This window comes from Lolium rigidum, chromosome 2 (assembly GCF_022539505.1).
Source record: "Lolium rigidum isolate FL_2022 chromosome 2, APGP_CSIRO_Lrig_0.1, whole genome shotgun sequence".
NCBI classification, from domain to species: domain Eukaryota; kingdom Viridiplantae; phylum Streptophyta; class Magnoliopsida; order Poales; family Poaceae; genus Lolium; species Lolium rigidum.
The window spans coordinates 278,436,503-278,455,425 of record NC_061509.1 but is presented as its reverse complement, the minus strand read 5'-3'; the positions used below and the strand labels follow the sequence as shown (position 1 = coordinate 278,455,425).

Genomic DNA, 18,923 nt, shown 5'->3' with positions numbered 1-18,923 from the left:
GATGCGGGCCCTGAGGTCGGCCTCCTCGTCGGCGATGGACCGCAGCCGGCGCTCCGCCACGGACGGGTCCACGGCGGCGTCGCCCAGCTTCCACCACACGCCCGAGAAGGACCCCGCGCGGGCCAGCCGCTTCGCCGCCGGCGCATCCTCCGCCATGGATGTGATCGGTCGATACAGCAGATAGTCGAGGGTTGCGTAGACGGAACTATTCAAGTGGTGTGTTTTCAATACTAGTAGTACAGTACGTGTTATTCTGGGAAACGAAATGAAAAAAAATTCTCTTTGGCCGAATGGAAGGGAGGAGTTGTGCATACATGTTAAATGCACCGACCAGTGCAGCATATACTACAAAACAAAAAGTACTACTACTCGAGTAGAACGAGTCCAGCTTGCTTAATGAAAAAAGAAACAGCTTTCAAAATTGATTTTGTAGCACAGCTCATTGGTCTTCCTTGAATTATGTCATCTTATACTGGTCTGTCAGTCGGGCGTGCACGTCGGCCAGTAGTTGAGCACCACGACCATGCACACTGCTAGTATCAACCTAATATTTCCTCTATTCTCGTATACCCAGATGCGTTTTAAGCGTGTAAGTTCTAACAAATTCAAGTCACTTATTTTCTGGAGGGAGAAAATACATTTATTTATATCATGATGTTTTTTCCAACTGATCCAAACATCCCAGGCATGAAGGCTTTTTCATTTGTTTACAGAAAAAGTTAAGAGCATACTACAAGATAGTCTCTTGAACATAAGATGAAGACTTTTTTTTGATAAAGGATGCTTCATTACACCCAGCTGCACAAAGCCACTGAAATCCAAAACGTACCAACCTCAAGATGAAGACATATAGCCACAATCTGACTCAAATCAAAACCATTCCCTGTTGTTTTTCCTACTGACATGTGTTCAGGCCATGAATTAAAATCAGAAAGACTGAAAAGTAAAGCAGACCATGTAGCTCGCCAAAATCTACTACCAAATCGAAAAAACAAAAAAAAAACAAATTGTGATGTTGTCCAAAGCAAAAACGAGCAACAACAGTGTTTTACATGAGATCTGGTCCTGGAAAGAATATGTACACTTCAATCTCGTTCACCGCCCAAAGCAACCAAACCCACTACGCTCAAGTTACAGCGGAGATAGTCAAAAGCCCAAACACTTCCAACCCAAACCACACGCACAGAGGGATAGATCACTCCAACAGTTCAAGTTGAGTTTACCATCGGCCTCATCATCAGACACAAAACAGCAACACCAGCACCGATCAGATCAGATCAGCGACGTTCATCGGCATCTCATCAATCTGTGTGCTGTAGTACTGCTCGATGTCTCTCAGGATACGGATGTCGTCCTTGCGCACAAAGTTAATCGCAACACCCTGCAATCGGCATACATGTCAAGCAAGAATGATGTGGAAGACAAAAACATTTGCACCAGACCATAATTTATACTAGGATAAGTCTTTGGGTAAAAGGACAAAACTTTCAGTTCAGATTACTCATGTCTTGCATGTCCACTTCCTATAAAGTTTATACAAAAATGTCCTACATAATTGAATCTACATAAACAATCCTTATTATTCACACAGTATTGCTGAATATTTCTAATTATTGGTATGATTTTTTTGAGCGGCGCATAAACTAAAACAGTTCTCTAGTTCTGAACTAAGTCAAAAGTAGAGGAGAAGCAGTGCTATAAAAGGGGTGTCTAAGTTTTGCAGCAGGAATGTGTAACTTTACCTTGCGTCCGAAACGCCCAGAGCGGCCGATGCGATGGATGTAGAGCTCACGATTATTCGGGAGATCATAATTAATGACAAGAGAGACCTGGAAAAATGAAAATAAATGTAGTCAGTAATCATACAAATACATCCTTAAAGATATGAACAAATGAAAGCTAAAAAAACTAGACAAATGAAAACAAATGCAGCCAGTAATCAAGAGGAGCATCATGCAAGCATGTATTTGACGCTAGTAGCAAATGAACACTACTAAAACTAGCAACAAGACTTGCCTGCTGGACATCCAGCCCTCGAGCCCAAACATCTGTCGTGATTAGAACACGGGTGGAACCACCCCTGAACTCACTCATAATGGCATCTCTTTCCTTTTGAGGCATGTCACCATGCATGGCTGATACAGTGAAGTTGTTGGTGCGCATTCTTTCAGTAAGCCAATCCACCTGGACAAGAGAATATTATCACATTAGCATATGGTAAAACATCAATTGTTACCTGGACAGCCTTCTGAAAAGGTGGACCACTTTAGTCAAAGGAAGCACATTGCTACAGTAAGTAGGGTAACTACAAAAGCCAATCCAAAATATCAAAAAATAAAATGTCTTCTTGCGAGGTGCCGATTGTGGGGATTGCCCTACTTGAACTAATAAATGTTTTGACACAAGACAAGTATCACTTTAGCAAGTGGTTATCCGTCAAATATGTCAATTAAACATATAGTATAGTTGAAAAAGCTGCATAACCTTCAGAAAAGAAAAGAAAAGCTGGACAAGACTGCACACAGTTTGGTCAAAAAGCAAATTGCTCTAATCTAATGGAGTAACCAATAACAAATCCAAAACGTTAAACTGATAAAACCAATTAGTCAACAAGGAACAGGAGAAAAGGAATAAATCCCAGATGCAGAAAAAATAGGCAAGAAAAGGATATGACATATCCATAAGGATAAACAAGAAACTGGTGGAGACAAATGGTAACTGGGGTGTAGAGATTATAGTAACAGCAATTTATTGCCAAAGGCCTGTGAATAATATGAATAATTCAACCGAGCTACACATTACCTTTCTCTTAGTATTGCAGAAAATGACAGCTTGGGTGATGGTCAATGTATCATAAAGATCACACAGGGTATCAAACTTCCATTCCTCCTTCTCAACAGCAACAAAGAATTGTTTGATTCCCTACAGACATGACATGAAAAATGTAAGTGCCAAATAAGATAAAATATAATCAAGCAAAACAAGTGGTGGTATTTACCTCTAGGGTCAACTCATCACGCTTCACAAGGATCCTGACTGGATCAGTCATGAACTTGCTAGTAATCTCCAATATGTCATGAGGCAGAGTTGCAGAGATCAATACAACCTGCATATGGTTCAACAATTAGAAAAGTATAAGGGATCTCTGACATGGAGATGCCATTATTTCTAGTCATCAACTAAAGATTCAGTGCTCATGTTTACGTTTAACTCCACCACTATCAGTTCACTACTTCAGAAATGACACAAATGTAATTTAGTAACATGCAGAAAAAAAGATGAAAAACAATAGGAAACAAATGAGTAACACACAAATCTGACTAAGCATGACTAGCGACCGGCAAGATGATTATAGCAAAAGAGGTGCAAGACACGGTCTTGGTGTATATCACAACTAAACAGTCCAGTCGGAAAGGCAAAAGAGTAACAAATACAGTGAGGTGACAACTTGAATTCGGTATTAAAAAGTATCAGCATGCTGACACAAGAGACTAAAAGGCTAGACAAGATAGCAGTAGAGGAATTCAAAGACCAACCTGAAGTTCTGGGGGAAGATATCTGTAGACATCATATATCTGGTCCTTAAAACCTCTGCTCAACATCTCATCGGCTTCGTCCTATTACAAAAGCATGTTAAGGCTCGTAGAACTTGAGCAAATGCAAAAAAACAAATGCAATATGACAAGAGTTACACTAACCAGAATTAGTATCTTGATGGCCCTTGTGCGCAGAGTCCTTCTCTTGATCATATCACAGACTCTGCCCGGGGTTCCAGACACAACCTGCACTCCAGCCTCAAGCTTCCTGATATCCTCACCAATACTTTTGCCACCGACACAAGCGTGCACATCCACGCTCATGAATTGGCCAACAGCCTGCATCACTCTCTCTGTTTGCGTGGCAAGCTCTCTAGTAGGCGACAGTATCAACGCCTGCACCCTACAAAATCAACATTATACCCATTGAGCTTTGTGATTCTGGAGCAAGTGTTCCATGTGCATTATACAGTGCCAATGTGTTGGAGGGGTATTGAATGATTTGGAATCATTCTAACAGCAGATGAAACCATTGATTGTTTTAACAGAAATCTAAGTCAAAATCTGACATGCTGCCACAAATCTAGAACACCAGACTTGCCTACATTTTCCGCATAATAATAAATAAGTAAACCAACCCTAGAACATATGTTTTTGGCCAAACAACGTCCACCTAACATGACTGATTCCTCCATCGAGTCAAGCTAATAATGAGGAGGATTTGGCGGAGAGGAGACGTACTCGCGGACGGAGGTGTCTACGATCTGGCAGACGGAGAGGGAGATCATGGAGGTCTTGCCGGTGCCGGACTGGGCCTGGGCGATGACGTCGCGGCCGGTGATGATGGGGAGCACAGCGCGCTGCTGGATAGCCGAGGGCTTCTCGAAGCCGTAGCCGTAGATGCCGCGGAGCAGCTCGTCGCGGATGCCCATGGCGTCGAAGCTGCCCACGACCTCGACACCCGCCGAGGTCTCGAAGGTCAGGTTCTCGTCGTCCATCGGCCGGCCGCCGCCGCCGGGGCCGCGCCTGGAGGTGGTCGCCACCGCCGCCGCCATTGGGGAAACCCTAGAGGTGGGTGGGTGGTGGGCGAAACGTGGTGAGCAGCAGACGGGAGACTTCTTCTTTTTTTGCGCGTGGGTACCTGGTAGATTGGGTTTTTCGCTAATATATACTAGGAAGGAATGCCGCATAACAGTTTGATAAGGGCGTAAGTTTCGTGAGGTTTCGGGGGTGTTTTCAGAAAAACAATGTGTGCTGCCGACCTGCCGTGCCGTGTGCCATGTAAGTTTCGTGAGGTTCCAGGGTGTTTTCAGAAAAAGACTGCGTGCTGCCCGTGTCGTGTGCCGTGTAAGAGCATCCCACTCCCCCGACCACGACGTTTTTTTTCCGAACGGCGAAATTCGGCCTAGTCGCGCCCCCGGTTCCTCGATTTTGTCCAGATTTGGGCCTAAATTCAGTCAGCGATCCCACGCCATCCCCGGCCCCCGGGGAGCGCTCGGGACTCCGGACAAAACGAAAGCGTGCGAAACGTCGCGGAAACTTCCCGCGCGTCTGGTGGCCCCAACTTATCGGCGAGAGACACCGATCGTCGTCCTCATCGCATCGTCTTCCGCGCGCTGTAAAAGCCTGCCGCCGGTCAGTATTCGCCGGCCGCGTAGCTTCCACGCGGCGAGTTAATGCCGTCGCCTCGATTTCACGCGCGCCTACCTCTATTTATCGCCGAACTACCGCGTCTGCCCCGCATTCACCTCGCTCGCCTTCCACCAAATCATCCCCGAACTCGAACGAGCAATGGCGAACGACGGTGCCGGACTTCCGCGCACCGGGGGGATGGAGGCTGAGCGCAGGCGGCGTGCCGATCCCGCCGCCGCCAACGGGTGGGGCCTTACTCGAAGCGGCGATCGACGAGGTGCTCGTCACTCTCAGTGACGAGCAGCGCGCGGATCCGCGTTTCTTCCCCGACAACCACGAATCGTGGATCGCGTTCTTCCGGCGCAGGTATGAACGCGAACTCGCGGCGTACGACGGCCCTCCTCCTCCTCCGGCAAGGAACAACACCACCGGCCGACGCCGATGGTGGAGCGCGCCTGGCCGCACCCTCGAGAATGTGCTCGCGCACATCGAGGACGGAAACTCCCCCGTCCTGGGGATGCCGCCGCCGGTGGCGACTACCGTGTCGCGCCGGCACGGTAGCTTCTGGTTGCCGAGGAGGATGGCGCCATCCTCCTCCTCGTTTGGCTTGCGATCGGCGTCCAGGTACGGCGGGTCGACGCCGGCCAGGGTCAAGCAGGAGTGGGCGTCTCCTTCGACCGTCAAGAAGGAACCGGCGTCGCCACCGCCGACCAGAGGGAGCAGCAGTGGCACCCTCGTCATCCGCGACCAGCCTTTCTCTACGCAGAGCGGGCAGAAGAGGAAGTCGTCGAAGAAGGAGGCCGCCGCAAACCAACTCGCCGAGGAGGAGGCGAAGCGCGCGGAGGATGCCGCGGTGGCGGAGGCGATCGCCAGGTCGCTGAAGGACCTGGTGCCCGCCGTCAACAGCCTCCCCGAGGACGCCGCACTAGAGTGGTCCAGGCGGGACTGCGAGCGCGAGGGGGCGGAGCAGCAGCGGCGGCGGCTGGATCTGGCTACCGCGCGTCAACTCGCCGCCCGCGCCGCCACACCATCCGCCGCTAGGAACGCCGCGCCCAGGAAGGTACACGACTCTAGCGGCATTGTCAAAACTCGTGATTTCGAGCATTTCTGGCCGTTTTCGTGGGCTATAGTCCACGACTTTCGGGTCTCGGGATGATTTCGATGCCCTATGACCCCCGGTACACGACTCTAGCGGCATCATTAAAACTCGTGATTTCAAGCATTTATGGCTGTTTTCGTGGGCTATGGTCCACGTTTTCGGGTCCCGGGAGGATTTCGTTGCCCCCACGGTACACGACTCTACCGTCATCGTCAAAACTCGTGATTTCGAGTATTTCTAGCCGTTTTCGTGGGCTATAGTCCACGTTTCGGTTCCCACGAGGATTTCGATGCCCCGTGGCCCCTGGTACACGACTCTAGCGGCATCGTCAAAACTCGTGATTTCGAGCATTTCTGGCCGTTTTCGTGGGCTATAGTCCACGATTTTCGAGTCCCGGGATGATTTCGATGCCCTGTGACCCCCGGTACACGACTCTAGCGGCATCATTAAAACTCGTGATATGAAGCATTTATGGCCGTTTTCGTGGGCTATGGTCCACGTTTTCGGGTCTCGGGAGGATTTCGATGCCCCGTGTCCCACGGTACACGACTCTAGCGGCATCGTCAAAACTCGTGATTTCGAGCATTTCTGGCTATTTTCGTGGGCTATAGTCCACGTTTTCGGTCCCCACGAGGATTTTGATGCCCCGTGACCCCCGGTACACGACTCTAGCGGCATCGTCAAAACTCGTGATTTCAAGCATTTCTGGCCGTTTTCGTCGGAGTCCACGGTTTCGGGTCCCGGGAGGATTTCGATGCCCCGTGACCCCCGGTACACGACTCTGGCGGCATCGTCAAAAACGTGATTGCGAGCATTTCTGGCTGTTTTCGTGGGCTATAGTCCACGTTTTCGGGTCCCGGGAGGATTTTGATGCCCCGTGACCCCCGGTACACGACTCTAGCGGCATCATCAAAACTCGTGATTTCGAGCATTTATTGCTGTTTTCGTGGGCTATAGTCCATGTTTTCGGTTCCCGGGAGGATTTTTGATGCCCCGTGACCCTCGGTACATGACTCTAGCGGCATCATCAAAACTCGTGATTGCGAGCATTTCTTGCTGTTTTCGTGGGCTATAGTCCATGTTTTCGGTTCCCGGGAGGATTTTGATGCCCCGTGACCCCCGGTACATGACTCTAGCGGCATCGTCAAAACTCGTGATTTCGAGCATTTCTGGCCGTTTTCGTGGGCTATAGTCCACGATTTTCGGGTCCCGGAAGGATTTCGATGCCCCGTGACCCCCGGTACACGACTCTGGCGGCATCGTCGAAACTCGCAATTTCGCGCATTTCTGGCCGTTTTCGTGGTCCACGGTTTTCAGGTCACGGGAGGATTTCAATGCCCTGTGACCCCTGGTACACGACTCTAGCGGCATCATCAAAACTCGTGATTTCAAGCATTTTTGGCCGTTTTCGTGGGCTATAGTCCACGATTTCGGGTCCCAGGAGGATTTCGATGCCCCGTGACCCCCCGGTACATGACTCTAGCGGCATCGTCAAAACTCGTGATCTCGAGCATTTCTGGCCGTTTTCGTGGGCTATAGTCCATGTTTTCGGTTCCTGGGAAGATTTCGATGCCCCGTGACCCCCGGTACATGACTCTAGCGGCATCGTCAAAACTCGTGATTTCAAGCATTTCTGGCCGTTTTCGTGGGCTATAGTCCACGGTTTCGAGTCCCAGGAGGATTTCGATGCCCCGTGACCCACGGTACACGACTCTGGCGGCATCGTCAAAACTCGCTATTTCGAGCATTTCTGGCTGTTTTCGTGGGCTATATTCCATGTTTTCTAGTCCCGGGAGGATTTTGATTCCCCGTGACCCCCGGTACATGACTCTAGCGGGCATCGTCAAAACTCGCGATTTCGAGCATTTCTGGCTGTTTTCGTGGGCTATAGTCTATGTTTTCTGGTCCCGGGAGGATTTTGATTCCCCGTGACCCCTGGTACACGACTCTAGCGACATTGTCAAAACTCGTGATTTCGAGCATTTCTGGCCGTTTTCGTGGGTTATAGTCCACGGTTTCGGGTCCCGGGAGGATTTCGATGCCCCGTGACCCCCGGTACACGACTCTGGCGGCATCGTCGAAACTCGCGATTTCGCGCATTTCTGGCCGTTTTCATGGGCTATAGTCCACGGTTTTCGGGTCCCGGGAGGATTTCGATGCCCCGTGACCCCCGGTACATGACTCTAGCGGCATCGTCAAAACTCGTGATTTCGAGCATTTCTGGCCGTTTTCGTGGGCTATAGTCCACGGTTTCGGGTCCCAGGAGGATTTCGATGCCCCGTGACCCACGGTACACGACTCTGGCGGCATCGTCAAAACTCGCGATTTCGAACATTTCTGGCTGTTTTCGTGGGCTATAGTCCATGTTTTCTGGTCCCGGGAGGATTTCGATGCCCCGTGACCCACGATACACGACTCTAGCGGCATCGTCAAAACTCGTGATTTCGAGCATTTCTGGCCGTTTTCGTGGGCTATAGTCCACGTTTTCGGGTCCCGGGAGGATTTTGATGCCCCGTGAGCCCCCGGTACACGACTCTAGCGGCATCATCAAAAATTCGTGATTTCGAGCATTTTTTGCTGTTTTCGTGCGCTATAGTCCACGTTTTCGGGTCTCGGGAGGATTTCGATGCCCCGTGACCCACGGTACACGACTCTAGCGGCATCGTCAAAACTCGTGATTTCGAGCATTTCTGGCTATTTTCGTGGGCTATAGTCCACGTTTTCGGTCCCCACGAGGATTTCGATGCCCCGTGACCCACGGTACACGACTCTGGCGGCATCGTCAAAACTCGTGATCTCGAGCATTTCTGGCCGTTTTCGTGGGCTATAGTCCATGTTTCGGGTCCCGGGAGGATTTCGATGCCCCGTGACCCCCGGTACATGACTCTGTTATCACCAGAATTTGACCGAGTCAGAGGTGGGCCGCGATCAAGATGGACGTGAAGAATATATATATATATAGAAGTAATACGTGAATCGGCCTTTTATACCAAGTTGGGCTTAATTGCCCGTGTATCTGTAACATATTAGATCGCATCTTAGTTTAGAGTTAGAATCTTACTCGTGCACGGTTTGGTGCACGCCCACATTAGAAAGTCCGCTTGGACTATAAATATGTATCTAGGGTTTATGGAATAAACAACAACCAACGTTCAACCACAAACAAATCTCGGCGCATCGCCAACTCCTTCGTCTCGAGGGTTTCTACCGGTAAGCATCATGCTGCCTAGATCGCATCTTGCGATCTAGGCAGCACAAGCCTGCCTACGTTGTTCATGCGTTGCTCGTACTCGAAGCCTTTTTGATGGCGAGCAACGTAGTTATCTTAGACATGTTAGGGTTAGCATTGTTCTTCATATTACATGCTTTCGTAGTGCAACCCTTGCATGTCTAGCCGCCCTTACACCTATCTTAGGTGTAGGGGCGGCACTCCGCTTGATCATAGTTTAGTAGATCTGATCCGTTACGGTTGCTCCTTGTTCATCAAGGATTAGTTTAACATCCGCAATAGTTAGGCCTTACAAGGGGTCGGAGGATCCAGCGGCGTGTAGGGTGGCGTTTGCTAGTCCTAGAACGGATGTTCCGGGGATCAACCTCGTGTTGGTTTTTAGGCCCTGTCTAGGATCGGCTTATGGTCACCGTGCGCGAGCGCGAGGCCCAATCCTGAGTAGGATGATCCGATTATGCGGTGAAAACCCTAAATCGTCGTAGATCTCATTAGCTTTACCTTGATCAAGCGGGACCACCATATATTCGGACACCTCGTCCGAATCATGGGTGGATCGGCTCTTTGAGCCGATTCACGGGATAACCCGAGAGCCGATCGAGGCTCGTATTTAATGTTTACGTGTGTGCCCTGCAGGAAACTAAACGAGGCATCATCCACACCTTCCCGACCGGGTATAGGTCAGGTGGCACGCCCTTGTGATAAACATCGGCGCGTGCGACCGGGAGGCTTTGCGGGCCGTCGCTCCGAGGGACCGGGGCCAGCCACGGCCCTAGTTGTTCCCGGCTCTACCGTGTTGACCGTCTCTGCCCGCCGGGGGTTTCGACGTCAACACATTCTGGCACGCCCGGTGGGACCGTCGACGACATCCACGACATCGCCATCTACATCCGAGATGGCGGAAGACACTCCGGTCACGTACGAGGATCTGCCTGATGAGCTCAAGAAGAAGCATGACGAGATCAAGGCAACCCTCGAAGCCGAACTCATCGGCTCCTTCCACCGAACCCGCTCCCATGGCGTCGGGTGGAAGGGTTTCACACCCGAAGGCGCGCTCGATGGAGTGGACCTGTCCGCCCCGTCGGAAGAACGCACCAGGTCGGCGCGGCGAGGAGATCAACTACATGGTGGCTCATTCGCTGCACCGCCACTCCGAGAGCCTCGGTGAACACTTTGGAGCGTGTCGCTCGCGCGTCGTCCAGGAAATTATGAGCCACCGGTATTCTCCATCGGGACCAGCTCCGGGGACTTTCAAGGGAGAGATGCCGCTCCGGCCCCGGCCGTTCGCATGGGCAGCACCGGAACTGCCGAACTCATCGGCATACGTCGTCTACAAGGTTGGTGGTGATCCTAGTGACTACCAATTCCTACCCGAGCCACCTAAGGAGATCCCGCACGGATACACGTGCGCATACGTACCGGACCGCAACGCTCGGGCACTCTCGAACCGAGGCTGCAATATCAGCGGCCTCTCGGAACGGCAGGAGGAACGTCGGGAGCCGATCCCGAGAAGCAATCGTGGCTGGCTAAGTACGCCACCCCGACGAACCTCCAAAGCCCGGCTCCTGCAGTTGGCTTAGAACCGGAAAAGCAAGCATGGCTGGTTAAGTATGCCACCCCGGCGAATCTTCAGGGTTCGACACCTTCAGCCATCACAGCGGATCAGATTTGTACAATTCTGAAAGATCAGTTCGGTATGATGCCGAAAAGGAAGGCGTTCGGCTACACCAAGCCATACCCCAACAGCTACGAACTGATCCCGCTGCCACCCAAATATCGGCTCCCGGACTTCACAAAGTTTAGTGGATCAGATGGGTCCAGCTCCATCGAGCATGTGAGCCGATATTTGGCACAGCTGGGCACGATCTCAGCGTCAGATGAGTTGCGCGTGAGGTTCTTCTCACAGTCCCTCACAGGATCGGCTTTCGGGTGGTACACGTCGTTACCACCGAACTCCATCCAAACTTGGAAGCAGTTGGAAGAGCAGTTCCATGAACAGTATCACTCAGAGGCTTCCGATGTTGGTTTTGCCGATCTAGCGCAAGTACGACAGAAGCGCGGGGAGACAGTGGCAGAATACGTCCAGCGCTTCAGGACCATTAGGAACCGATGCTTTTCGGCTCGTATAAGTGAAAAAGAAGCGAGTCGAGTTGGCGGTGGTGGGTCTCTCATCATCAATCAAGGACGTGGCTTCCCAAGCGGACTACCCTTCGTTAGCGCACATGGTGCGAAGCCGACAAGCATATGAACAGCGCCACCCAGATGTTTACCAGGACAAATTCAAGCGGGTGGTGACCGTGGTTGAGGCAGACGAAGATGAAGGTGCCATGGGAGATCAGGAGGTAGCAGTGGCTGAATGGACTCGAGCGACAGGCCCCGTGACCTGCAAATGGGTGAAGCCACAAGGCCCTCCAAAAGGATTCGACTTCGACGTGACTAAGACGGAGCAGATTTTTGACCTCTTACTCGCGGAGAGGCATATAAAGGTACCCGAAGGCCACAAGTTCCCCACGGTGCAAGAGCTGAACGGAAGGCCATACTGCAAATGGCATAACACGTTCTCCCACACCACCAACGACTGCAGGGTGTGGCGGCAGCAGATCCAAATGGCGATAGAAAACGGACGGTTGATTTTCAACCAATACGCCATGAAGGTCGACACACACCCCTTCCCCGCCGTAAACATGGTGGAGTATGCTTGCCATGCGGGTGCCAGCCGGGTTTCCCGTGCAATATCAACATGGTAGATCTTGGACACCACGCCGGCAAGGATGGAGATGAGGGCAGCTGCTCTCATAGCAAAGAAACAGAGGAAGCCGCTCCACGCGATCGGCTCCGCCAAGACGGCAAGCGCTACGTAACGGAGGGAGAAGTGAAGAACATAAGATATCAGCGACCTCTCTCTGATCACCTCCTCAACAAGTATGTGAGTCAGTACGACCAACGCCGACGGTCCAGCGATGATGATGAAAGAAATCGTCTGGCTAGAGAAACCAGAAGACATCGTCGGCAGAATCGCGATGAGGAGGAGCACGAGCGTTGTGCCAAGGAAAAGGCAAGGGAGCAAGACGACGAGGGCAGGCACTGGGATTGTCCCTTCTTCGAGCACTCGCTGGGATTCGGGAATGAGCCGATTGCCAACAATCGGCAATTGCCCGAATGCAACCGGAAGAAGAAGGAGGCAGCCAACGTGTCCGTGTTCGAGCGCTTAGGACCTCTCCCGCCACGAGTAAACGAGCTGAGTCCCTCGGTTGAAAGATCTCGAAGATTCGGAAGACGAGGGGAGGAAGAAGAAGACAGGTATCACCGGCCAAGGTGGTGCCCCGATGGACTCAGCCCGTTCCCGAAACGCAGGGTTCAACGATTGCGCGGCCCGGAAGAAGCCGAGAGGTTATACTTGCATACATTGAGGAAGGCAAGGCCTGATCTGGCTGCGAAGGTTCAGCGAACCCTGGATGAGGAGGGTCGTCCACGAAAAATGGAGTGGCGCCCCAAGCAAAGGAAAGCCGATGATGAAACATCGGCTGGCACAAACATGGTGCTCGTTCTTCCGACGAAGCTCAGTGCTCCACGGTTACACAATACATCCAAGGTGGACGACAGCAAGCGCACCAACATGATAAAGTCAGAGATTGGGCTGGTCTTATCTACTGGCCTGAACGAGTAGCAAGAACACGTCAATGAGCAAACATGGCGAGGCTGATCCTTGTGATCGGCCCCAAAAATTTATGAAGGGACATTACAAAACCTTTCATCGAACAAGCAACATGGAGGCCGATTCCAGCAATCGGCCAAAATTATCCTCACCATCCATTCTGCCTGGGTTCGACATGTTATCCAACAAAGCCGATATCATCAATTCTCTTGACAGAATCGGCTCGGGGGGGGGGGCACCCAGGTGGATAAAACACGAGGATATGCAACGGAAGCGTCTCATCCTTTGGTGATGGGTATCAGAATATGGGGGCCGATGCGCTAGTCGGCCGTAAAAAAAAAATTATGAGAATTCGAAAATTTTCGAGCACAACCGATGCAGCAGCCATCGACTCAAGAAGAATGACTGTTACGATCAGAGGGTCAATGGAGCACGAAGGGGGATTTTAACGGAAGAACTCCTCAATGGAGTAGTTTAAGAGCTCGGATCCTCTCTTCAAGGGCAAAGGCCAAGAGCAGCCTGGGCGTGCAGATCAGGTCAAGGATGGATTACATTAGATCCACCAAAGGAAAGGAGCCGATCTAGCCGGCAAGAACTGAAGAAACTCGGGGGGGCAGCTCACCTTGAAGGTTCTCTGCTTGGGGCTATGTCATGAGTTAAGGCTAATGTCGGCACATGTGGCTGATTCGCCTTCATTAAGGCTCGGGGGGCAGCCTCTGGGGAGCCGAGTTGGTTGGAATCGGCTAGCCCTGCGACACAACTGGTTTGAAGAGCGGTGTTCTGTTACAGAGTCATCAGTTTGAGCATCCAAGGCGGTTCCAGGGCTCTTTTAAAGTTGCCTGCTCAAAGATCAAGTCGCCAGCCTTACTAAGATCGGCCGTGTCATCGTCATCGGCGAAGCCAGCCTAGCTTGGAGGGATGGCTAAATTGGCCTGTCTCGCAGATTATCATGAAACCGATGCGTTACCATCAGTCACTAAGCATGGATTAGGCCAACGAGTCGACAAACTCAGCATGAAAGAAATCGGCGAAATCAAGCTAAGGGAATTCTTCATTAGTATTGGGATTTCTTACAATGGGGAGCCGATTGCTCAAGGAGGGAAGAACAAAAGAAGGGTCTATTGACCAATCTACTACTGCTAGGCCTATACTATTAGATCCTAATCTACGGGCCATCACTGCCCTCATCGTCATCCTCAGAACTCTCATCGGCACTACCGCCGATGGGCTCCTCGTCGCTACTCCCGTAGCCCTCCACGGGGGCTTCATCCCCGTCTTCGTCGTCGCTGCTCGTCGTCGTCCCACCACATGCGGAGGCGCTTCGCCGGCGGGTAGCCCTCGAGGGAGTCGTCGTCGTCGTCGTCTTCTTCTCCCTCTTCTTCAGAGGTGGGGCAGCCATCCCAGGAGAACTGGTCGTCCTCGCTTTTTGGCTCCAGTTCCCCATCGGCGAGGAACTGAAGATCTTCATCCCCGCTGGTCAAGGACTTGTCGTCCTCAGACCAAATGGAGGAGGCATGGCTCTCCTCGTCCCAGTCTTCCGGGGCACGAATTTCCGGCGGCGTCTCGCGGGAGGAGTCGGACCCATAGGAAAACTCGGAGGAAGAGGAAGAAGACATGGCGGCACAGAGGGTTTTTGGTGCTAATGCGAGGAGGACGAAGGAGACGCAAGCTGTTTAGAACGGTTAAATAAAGGGGATATGAGAGAGATTCAATGCCACAGCAGCTTCCGAGGAAATGTTGCCCAACAGGAAAATTTTACGGCCACGTGGAGAAGTGGAAGGGGCAAGGCATCATGATGAGGATTCTGCGGCAGCTCTGCTCTGCCACGACATGACCCGACGAAAGAAAGCGTAATGATTTTGGAAATGTCATTTCCAAAACCAGGGGGGCATGTGTTATCACCAGAATTTGACCGAGTCAGAGGTGGGCCGCGATCAAGATGGACGTGAAGAATATATATATATATAGAAGTAATACGTGAATCGGCCTTTTATACCAAATTGGGCTTAATTGCCCGTGTATCTGTAACATATTAGATCGCATCTTAGTTTAGAGTTAGAATCTTACTCGTGCACGGTTTGGTGCACGCCCACATTAGAAAGTCCGCTCGGACTATAAATATGTATCTAGGGTTTATGGAATAAACAACAACGAACGTTCAACCACAAACAAATCTCGGCGCATCGCCAACTCCTTCGTCTCGAGGGTTTCTACCGGTAAGCATCATGCTGCCTAGATCGCATCTTGCGATCTAGGCAGCACAAGCCTGCCTACGTTGTTCATGCGTTGCTCGTATCGAAGCTTTTTGATGGCGAGCAACGTAGTTATCTTAGACATGTTAGGGTTAGCATTGTTCTTCATATTACATGCTTTCGTAGTGCAACCCTTGCATGTCTAGCCGCCCTTACACCTATCTTAGGTGTAGGGGCGGCACCCCGCTTGATCATAGTTTAGTAGATCTGATCCGTTACGGTTGCTCCTTGTTCATCAAGGATTAGTTTAACATCCGCAATAGTTAGGCCTTACAAGGGGTCGGAGGATCCAGCGGCGTGTAGGGTGGCGTTTGCTAGTCCTAGAACGGATGTTCCGGGGATCAACCTCGTGTTGGTTTTTAGGCCCTGTCTAGGATCGGCTTATGGTCACCGTGCGCGAGCGCGAGGCCCAATCCCGAGTAGGATGATCCGATTATGCGGTGAAAACCCTAAATCGTCGTAGATCTCATTAGCTTTACCTTGATCAAGCAGGACCACCATATATTCGGACACCTCGTCTGAATCATGGGTGGATCGGCTCTTTGAGCCGATTCACAGGATAACCTGAGAGCCGATCGAGGCTCGTATTTAATGTTTACGTGTGTGCCCTGCAGAAAATAAGCGAGGCATCATCCACACCTTCCCGACCGGGTATAGGTCGGGTGGCACGCCCTTGTGATAAACATCGGCGCGTGCGACCAGGAGGCTTTGCGGGCCGTCGCTCTGAGGGACTGGGGCCAGCCGCAGCCCTAGTTGTTCCCGGCTCTACCGTGTTGACCGTCTCTGCCCGCCAGGGGGTTTCTGACGTCAACAGACTCTAGCGGCATCGTCAAAACTCGTGATTTCGAGCATTTCTGGCTGTTTTCGTGGGCTATAGTCCACGGTTTTCAGGTCACGGGAGGATTTCAATGCCCTGTGACCCCTGGTACACGACTCTAGCGGCATCATCAAAACTCGTGATTTCAAGCATTTTTGGCCGTTTTCGTGGGCTTTAGTCCACGATTTCGGGTCCCGGGAGGATTTCGATGCCCCGTGACCCTCGGTACATGACTCTAGCGGCATCGTCAAAACTCGTGATCTCGAGCATTTCTGGCCGTTTTCGTGGGCTATAGTCCATGTTTTCGGGTCCCGGGAGGATTTCGATGCCCCGTGACCCCCGATACATGACTCTAGCGGCATCGTCAAAACTCGTGATCTCGAGCATTTCTGGCCGTTTTCGTGGGCTATAGTCCACGGTTTCGGGACCCAGGAGAATTTCGATGCCCCGTGACCCACCGGTACACGACTCTGGCGGCATCGTCAAAACTCGCGATTTCGAACATTTCTGGCTGTTTTCGTGGGCTATAGTCCATGTTTTCTGGTCCCGGGAGGATTTTGATGCCCCGTGACCCACGGTACACGACTCTAGCGGCATCGTCAAAACTCATGATTTCGAGCATTTCTGGCTATTTTCGTGGGCTATAGTCCATGTTTTCGGTCCCCACGAGGATTTCGATGCCTCGTGACCCACGGTACACGACTCTAGTGGCATCGTCAAAATTCGTGATTTCAAGCATTTCTGGCCGTTTTCGTGGGCTATAGTCCACGTTTTCGGGTCCCGGGAGGATTTTGATGCCCCGTGAGCCCCCGGTACACGACTCTAGCGGCATCATCAAAAATTCGTGATTTCGAGCATTTTTTGCTGTTTTCGTGCGCTATAGTCCACGTTTTTGGGTCTCGGGAGGATTTCGATGCCCCGTGACCCACGGTACACGACTCTAGCGGCATCGTCAAAACTCGTGATTTCGAGCATTTCTGGCTATTTTCGTGGGCTATAGTCCACGTTTTCGGTCCCCACGAGGATTTCGATGCCCCGTGACCCACGGTACACGACTCTGGCGGCATCGTCAAAACTCGTGATCTCGAGCATTTCTGGCCGTTTTCGTGGGCTATAGTCCATGTTTCGGGTCCCGGGAGGATTTCGATGCCCCGTGACCCCCGGTACATGACTCTAGCGGCATCGTCAAAACTCGTGATTTCGAGCATTTCTGGCTGTTTTCGTGGGCTATAGTCCACGGTTTTCAGGTCACGGGAGGATTTCAATGCCCTGTGACCCCTGGTACACGACTCTAGCGGCATCATCAAAACTCGTGATTTCAAGCATTTTTGGCCGTTTTCGTGGGCTTTAGTCCACGATTTCGGGTCCCAGGAGGATTTCGATGCCCCGTGACCCCCGGTACATGACTCTAGCGGCATCGTCAAAACTCGTGATCTCGAGCATTTCTGGCCGTTTTCGTGGGCTATAGTCCATGTTTTCGGGTCCTGGGAGGATTTCGATGCCCCGTGACCCCGATACATGACTCTAGCGGCATCGTCAAAACTCGTGATTTCAAGCATTTCTGGCCGTTTTCGTGGGCTATAGTCCACGGTTTCGGGACCCAGGAGAATTTCGATGCCCCGTGACCCACCGGTACACGACTCTGGCGGCATCGTCAAAACTCGCGATTTCGAACATTTCTGGCTGTTTTCGTGGGCTATAGTCCATGTTTTCTGGTCCCGGGAGGATTTTGATGCCCCGTGACCCACGGTACACGACTCTAGCGGCATCGTCAAAACTCATGATTTCGAGCATTTCTGTCTATTTTCGTGGGCTATAGTCCATGTTTTCGGTCCCCACGAGGATTTCGATGCCCCGTGACCCCCGGTACACGACTCTAGCGGCATCGTCAAAACTCGTGATTTCAAGCATTTCTGGCCGTTTTCGTCAGAGTCCACGGTTTCGGGTCCCGGGAGGATTTCGATGCCCCGTGACCCCCGGTACACGACTCGGCGGCATCGTCAAAAAACGTGATTGCGAGCATTTCTGGCTGTTTTCGTGGGCTATAGTCCACGTTTTCGGGTCCCGGGAGGATTTTGATGCCCCGTGACCCCCGGTACACGACTCTAGCGGCATCGTCAAAAAACGTGATTGCGAGCATTTCTGGCTGTTTTCGTGGGCTATAGTCCACGGTTTCGGGTCCCAGGAGAATTTCGATGCCCGGTGACCCACGGTACACGACTCTGGCGGCGTCGTCAAAACTCGCGATTTCGAGCATTTCTGGCTGTTTTCGTGGGCTGTAGTCCATGTTTTCTGGTCCCGGGAGGATTTTGATTCCCCGTGACCCCTGGTACACGACTCTAGCGGGCATCGTCAAAACTCGCGATTTCGAGCATTTCTGGCTGTTTTCGTGGGCTATAGTCCATGTTTTCTGGTCCCGGGAGGATTTTGATTCCCCGTGACCCCTGGTACACGACTCTGGCGGCATCGTCAAAACTCGCGATTTCGAGCATTCCCGGCTGTTTTCGTGGGCTATAGTCCATGTTTTCTGGTCCCGGGAGGATTTTGATTCCCCGTGACCCCTGGTACACGACTCTAGCGGCATCATCAAAACTCCTGATTTCAAGCATTTTTGGCCGTTTTCGTGGGCTATAGTACACGATTTCGGGTCCCAGGAGGATTTCGATGCCCCGTGACCCCCGGTACATGACTCTAGCGGCATCGTCA

General features: G+C 51.7%; 1 protein-coding gene across 1 annotated transcript; it reads right to left on the bottom strand.

The window, feature by feature from the left end:
- Positions 1 to 958: 958 nt before the first annotated feature.
- On the bottom strand, positions 959 to 4,606 carry LOC124693528 (eukaryotic initiation factor 4A-III homolog A). The gene is made up of 8 exons (XM_047227002.1): positions 4,278 to 4,606; positions 3,699 to 3,939; positions 3,537 to 3,617; positions 2,999 to 3,106; positions 2,803 to 2,922; positions 2,017 to 2,184; positions 1,743 to 1,829; positions 959 to 1,381 (listed from the first exon to the last, which is right to left on the bottom strand). Exons 1-8 carry the CDS (start codon positions 4,589 to 4,591, stop codon positions 1,268 to 1,270), a joined length of 1,233 nt encoding a protein of 410 aa, XP_047082958.1. The 5' UTR covers positions 4,592 to 4,606; the 3' UTR covers positions 959 to 1,267.
- Positions 4,607 to 18,923: the final 14,317 nt, after the last annotated feature.

Bases quoted from the DNA above. Each gene is read 5' to 3' on its own strand.
- LOC124693528 (XM_047227002.1), bottom strand. From the start codon at position 4,591: ATGGCGGCGGCGGTGGCGACCACCTCCAGGCGCGGCCCCGGCGGCGGC. The intron at 3,940-4,277 runs GTACGTCTCCTC...TTGATTTTGTAG, and splicing joins GTAGACACCTCCGTCCGCGA to GGTGCAGGCGTTGATACTGT. The intron at 1,382-1,742 runs GTAAAGTTACAC...TGCCGATTGCAG, and splicing joins CTGGGCGTTTCGGACGCAAG to GGTGTTGCGATTAACTTTGT.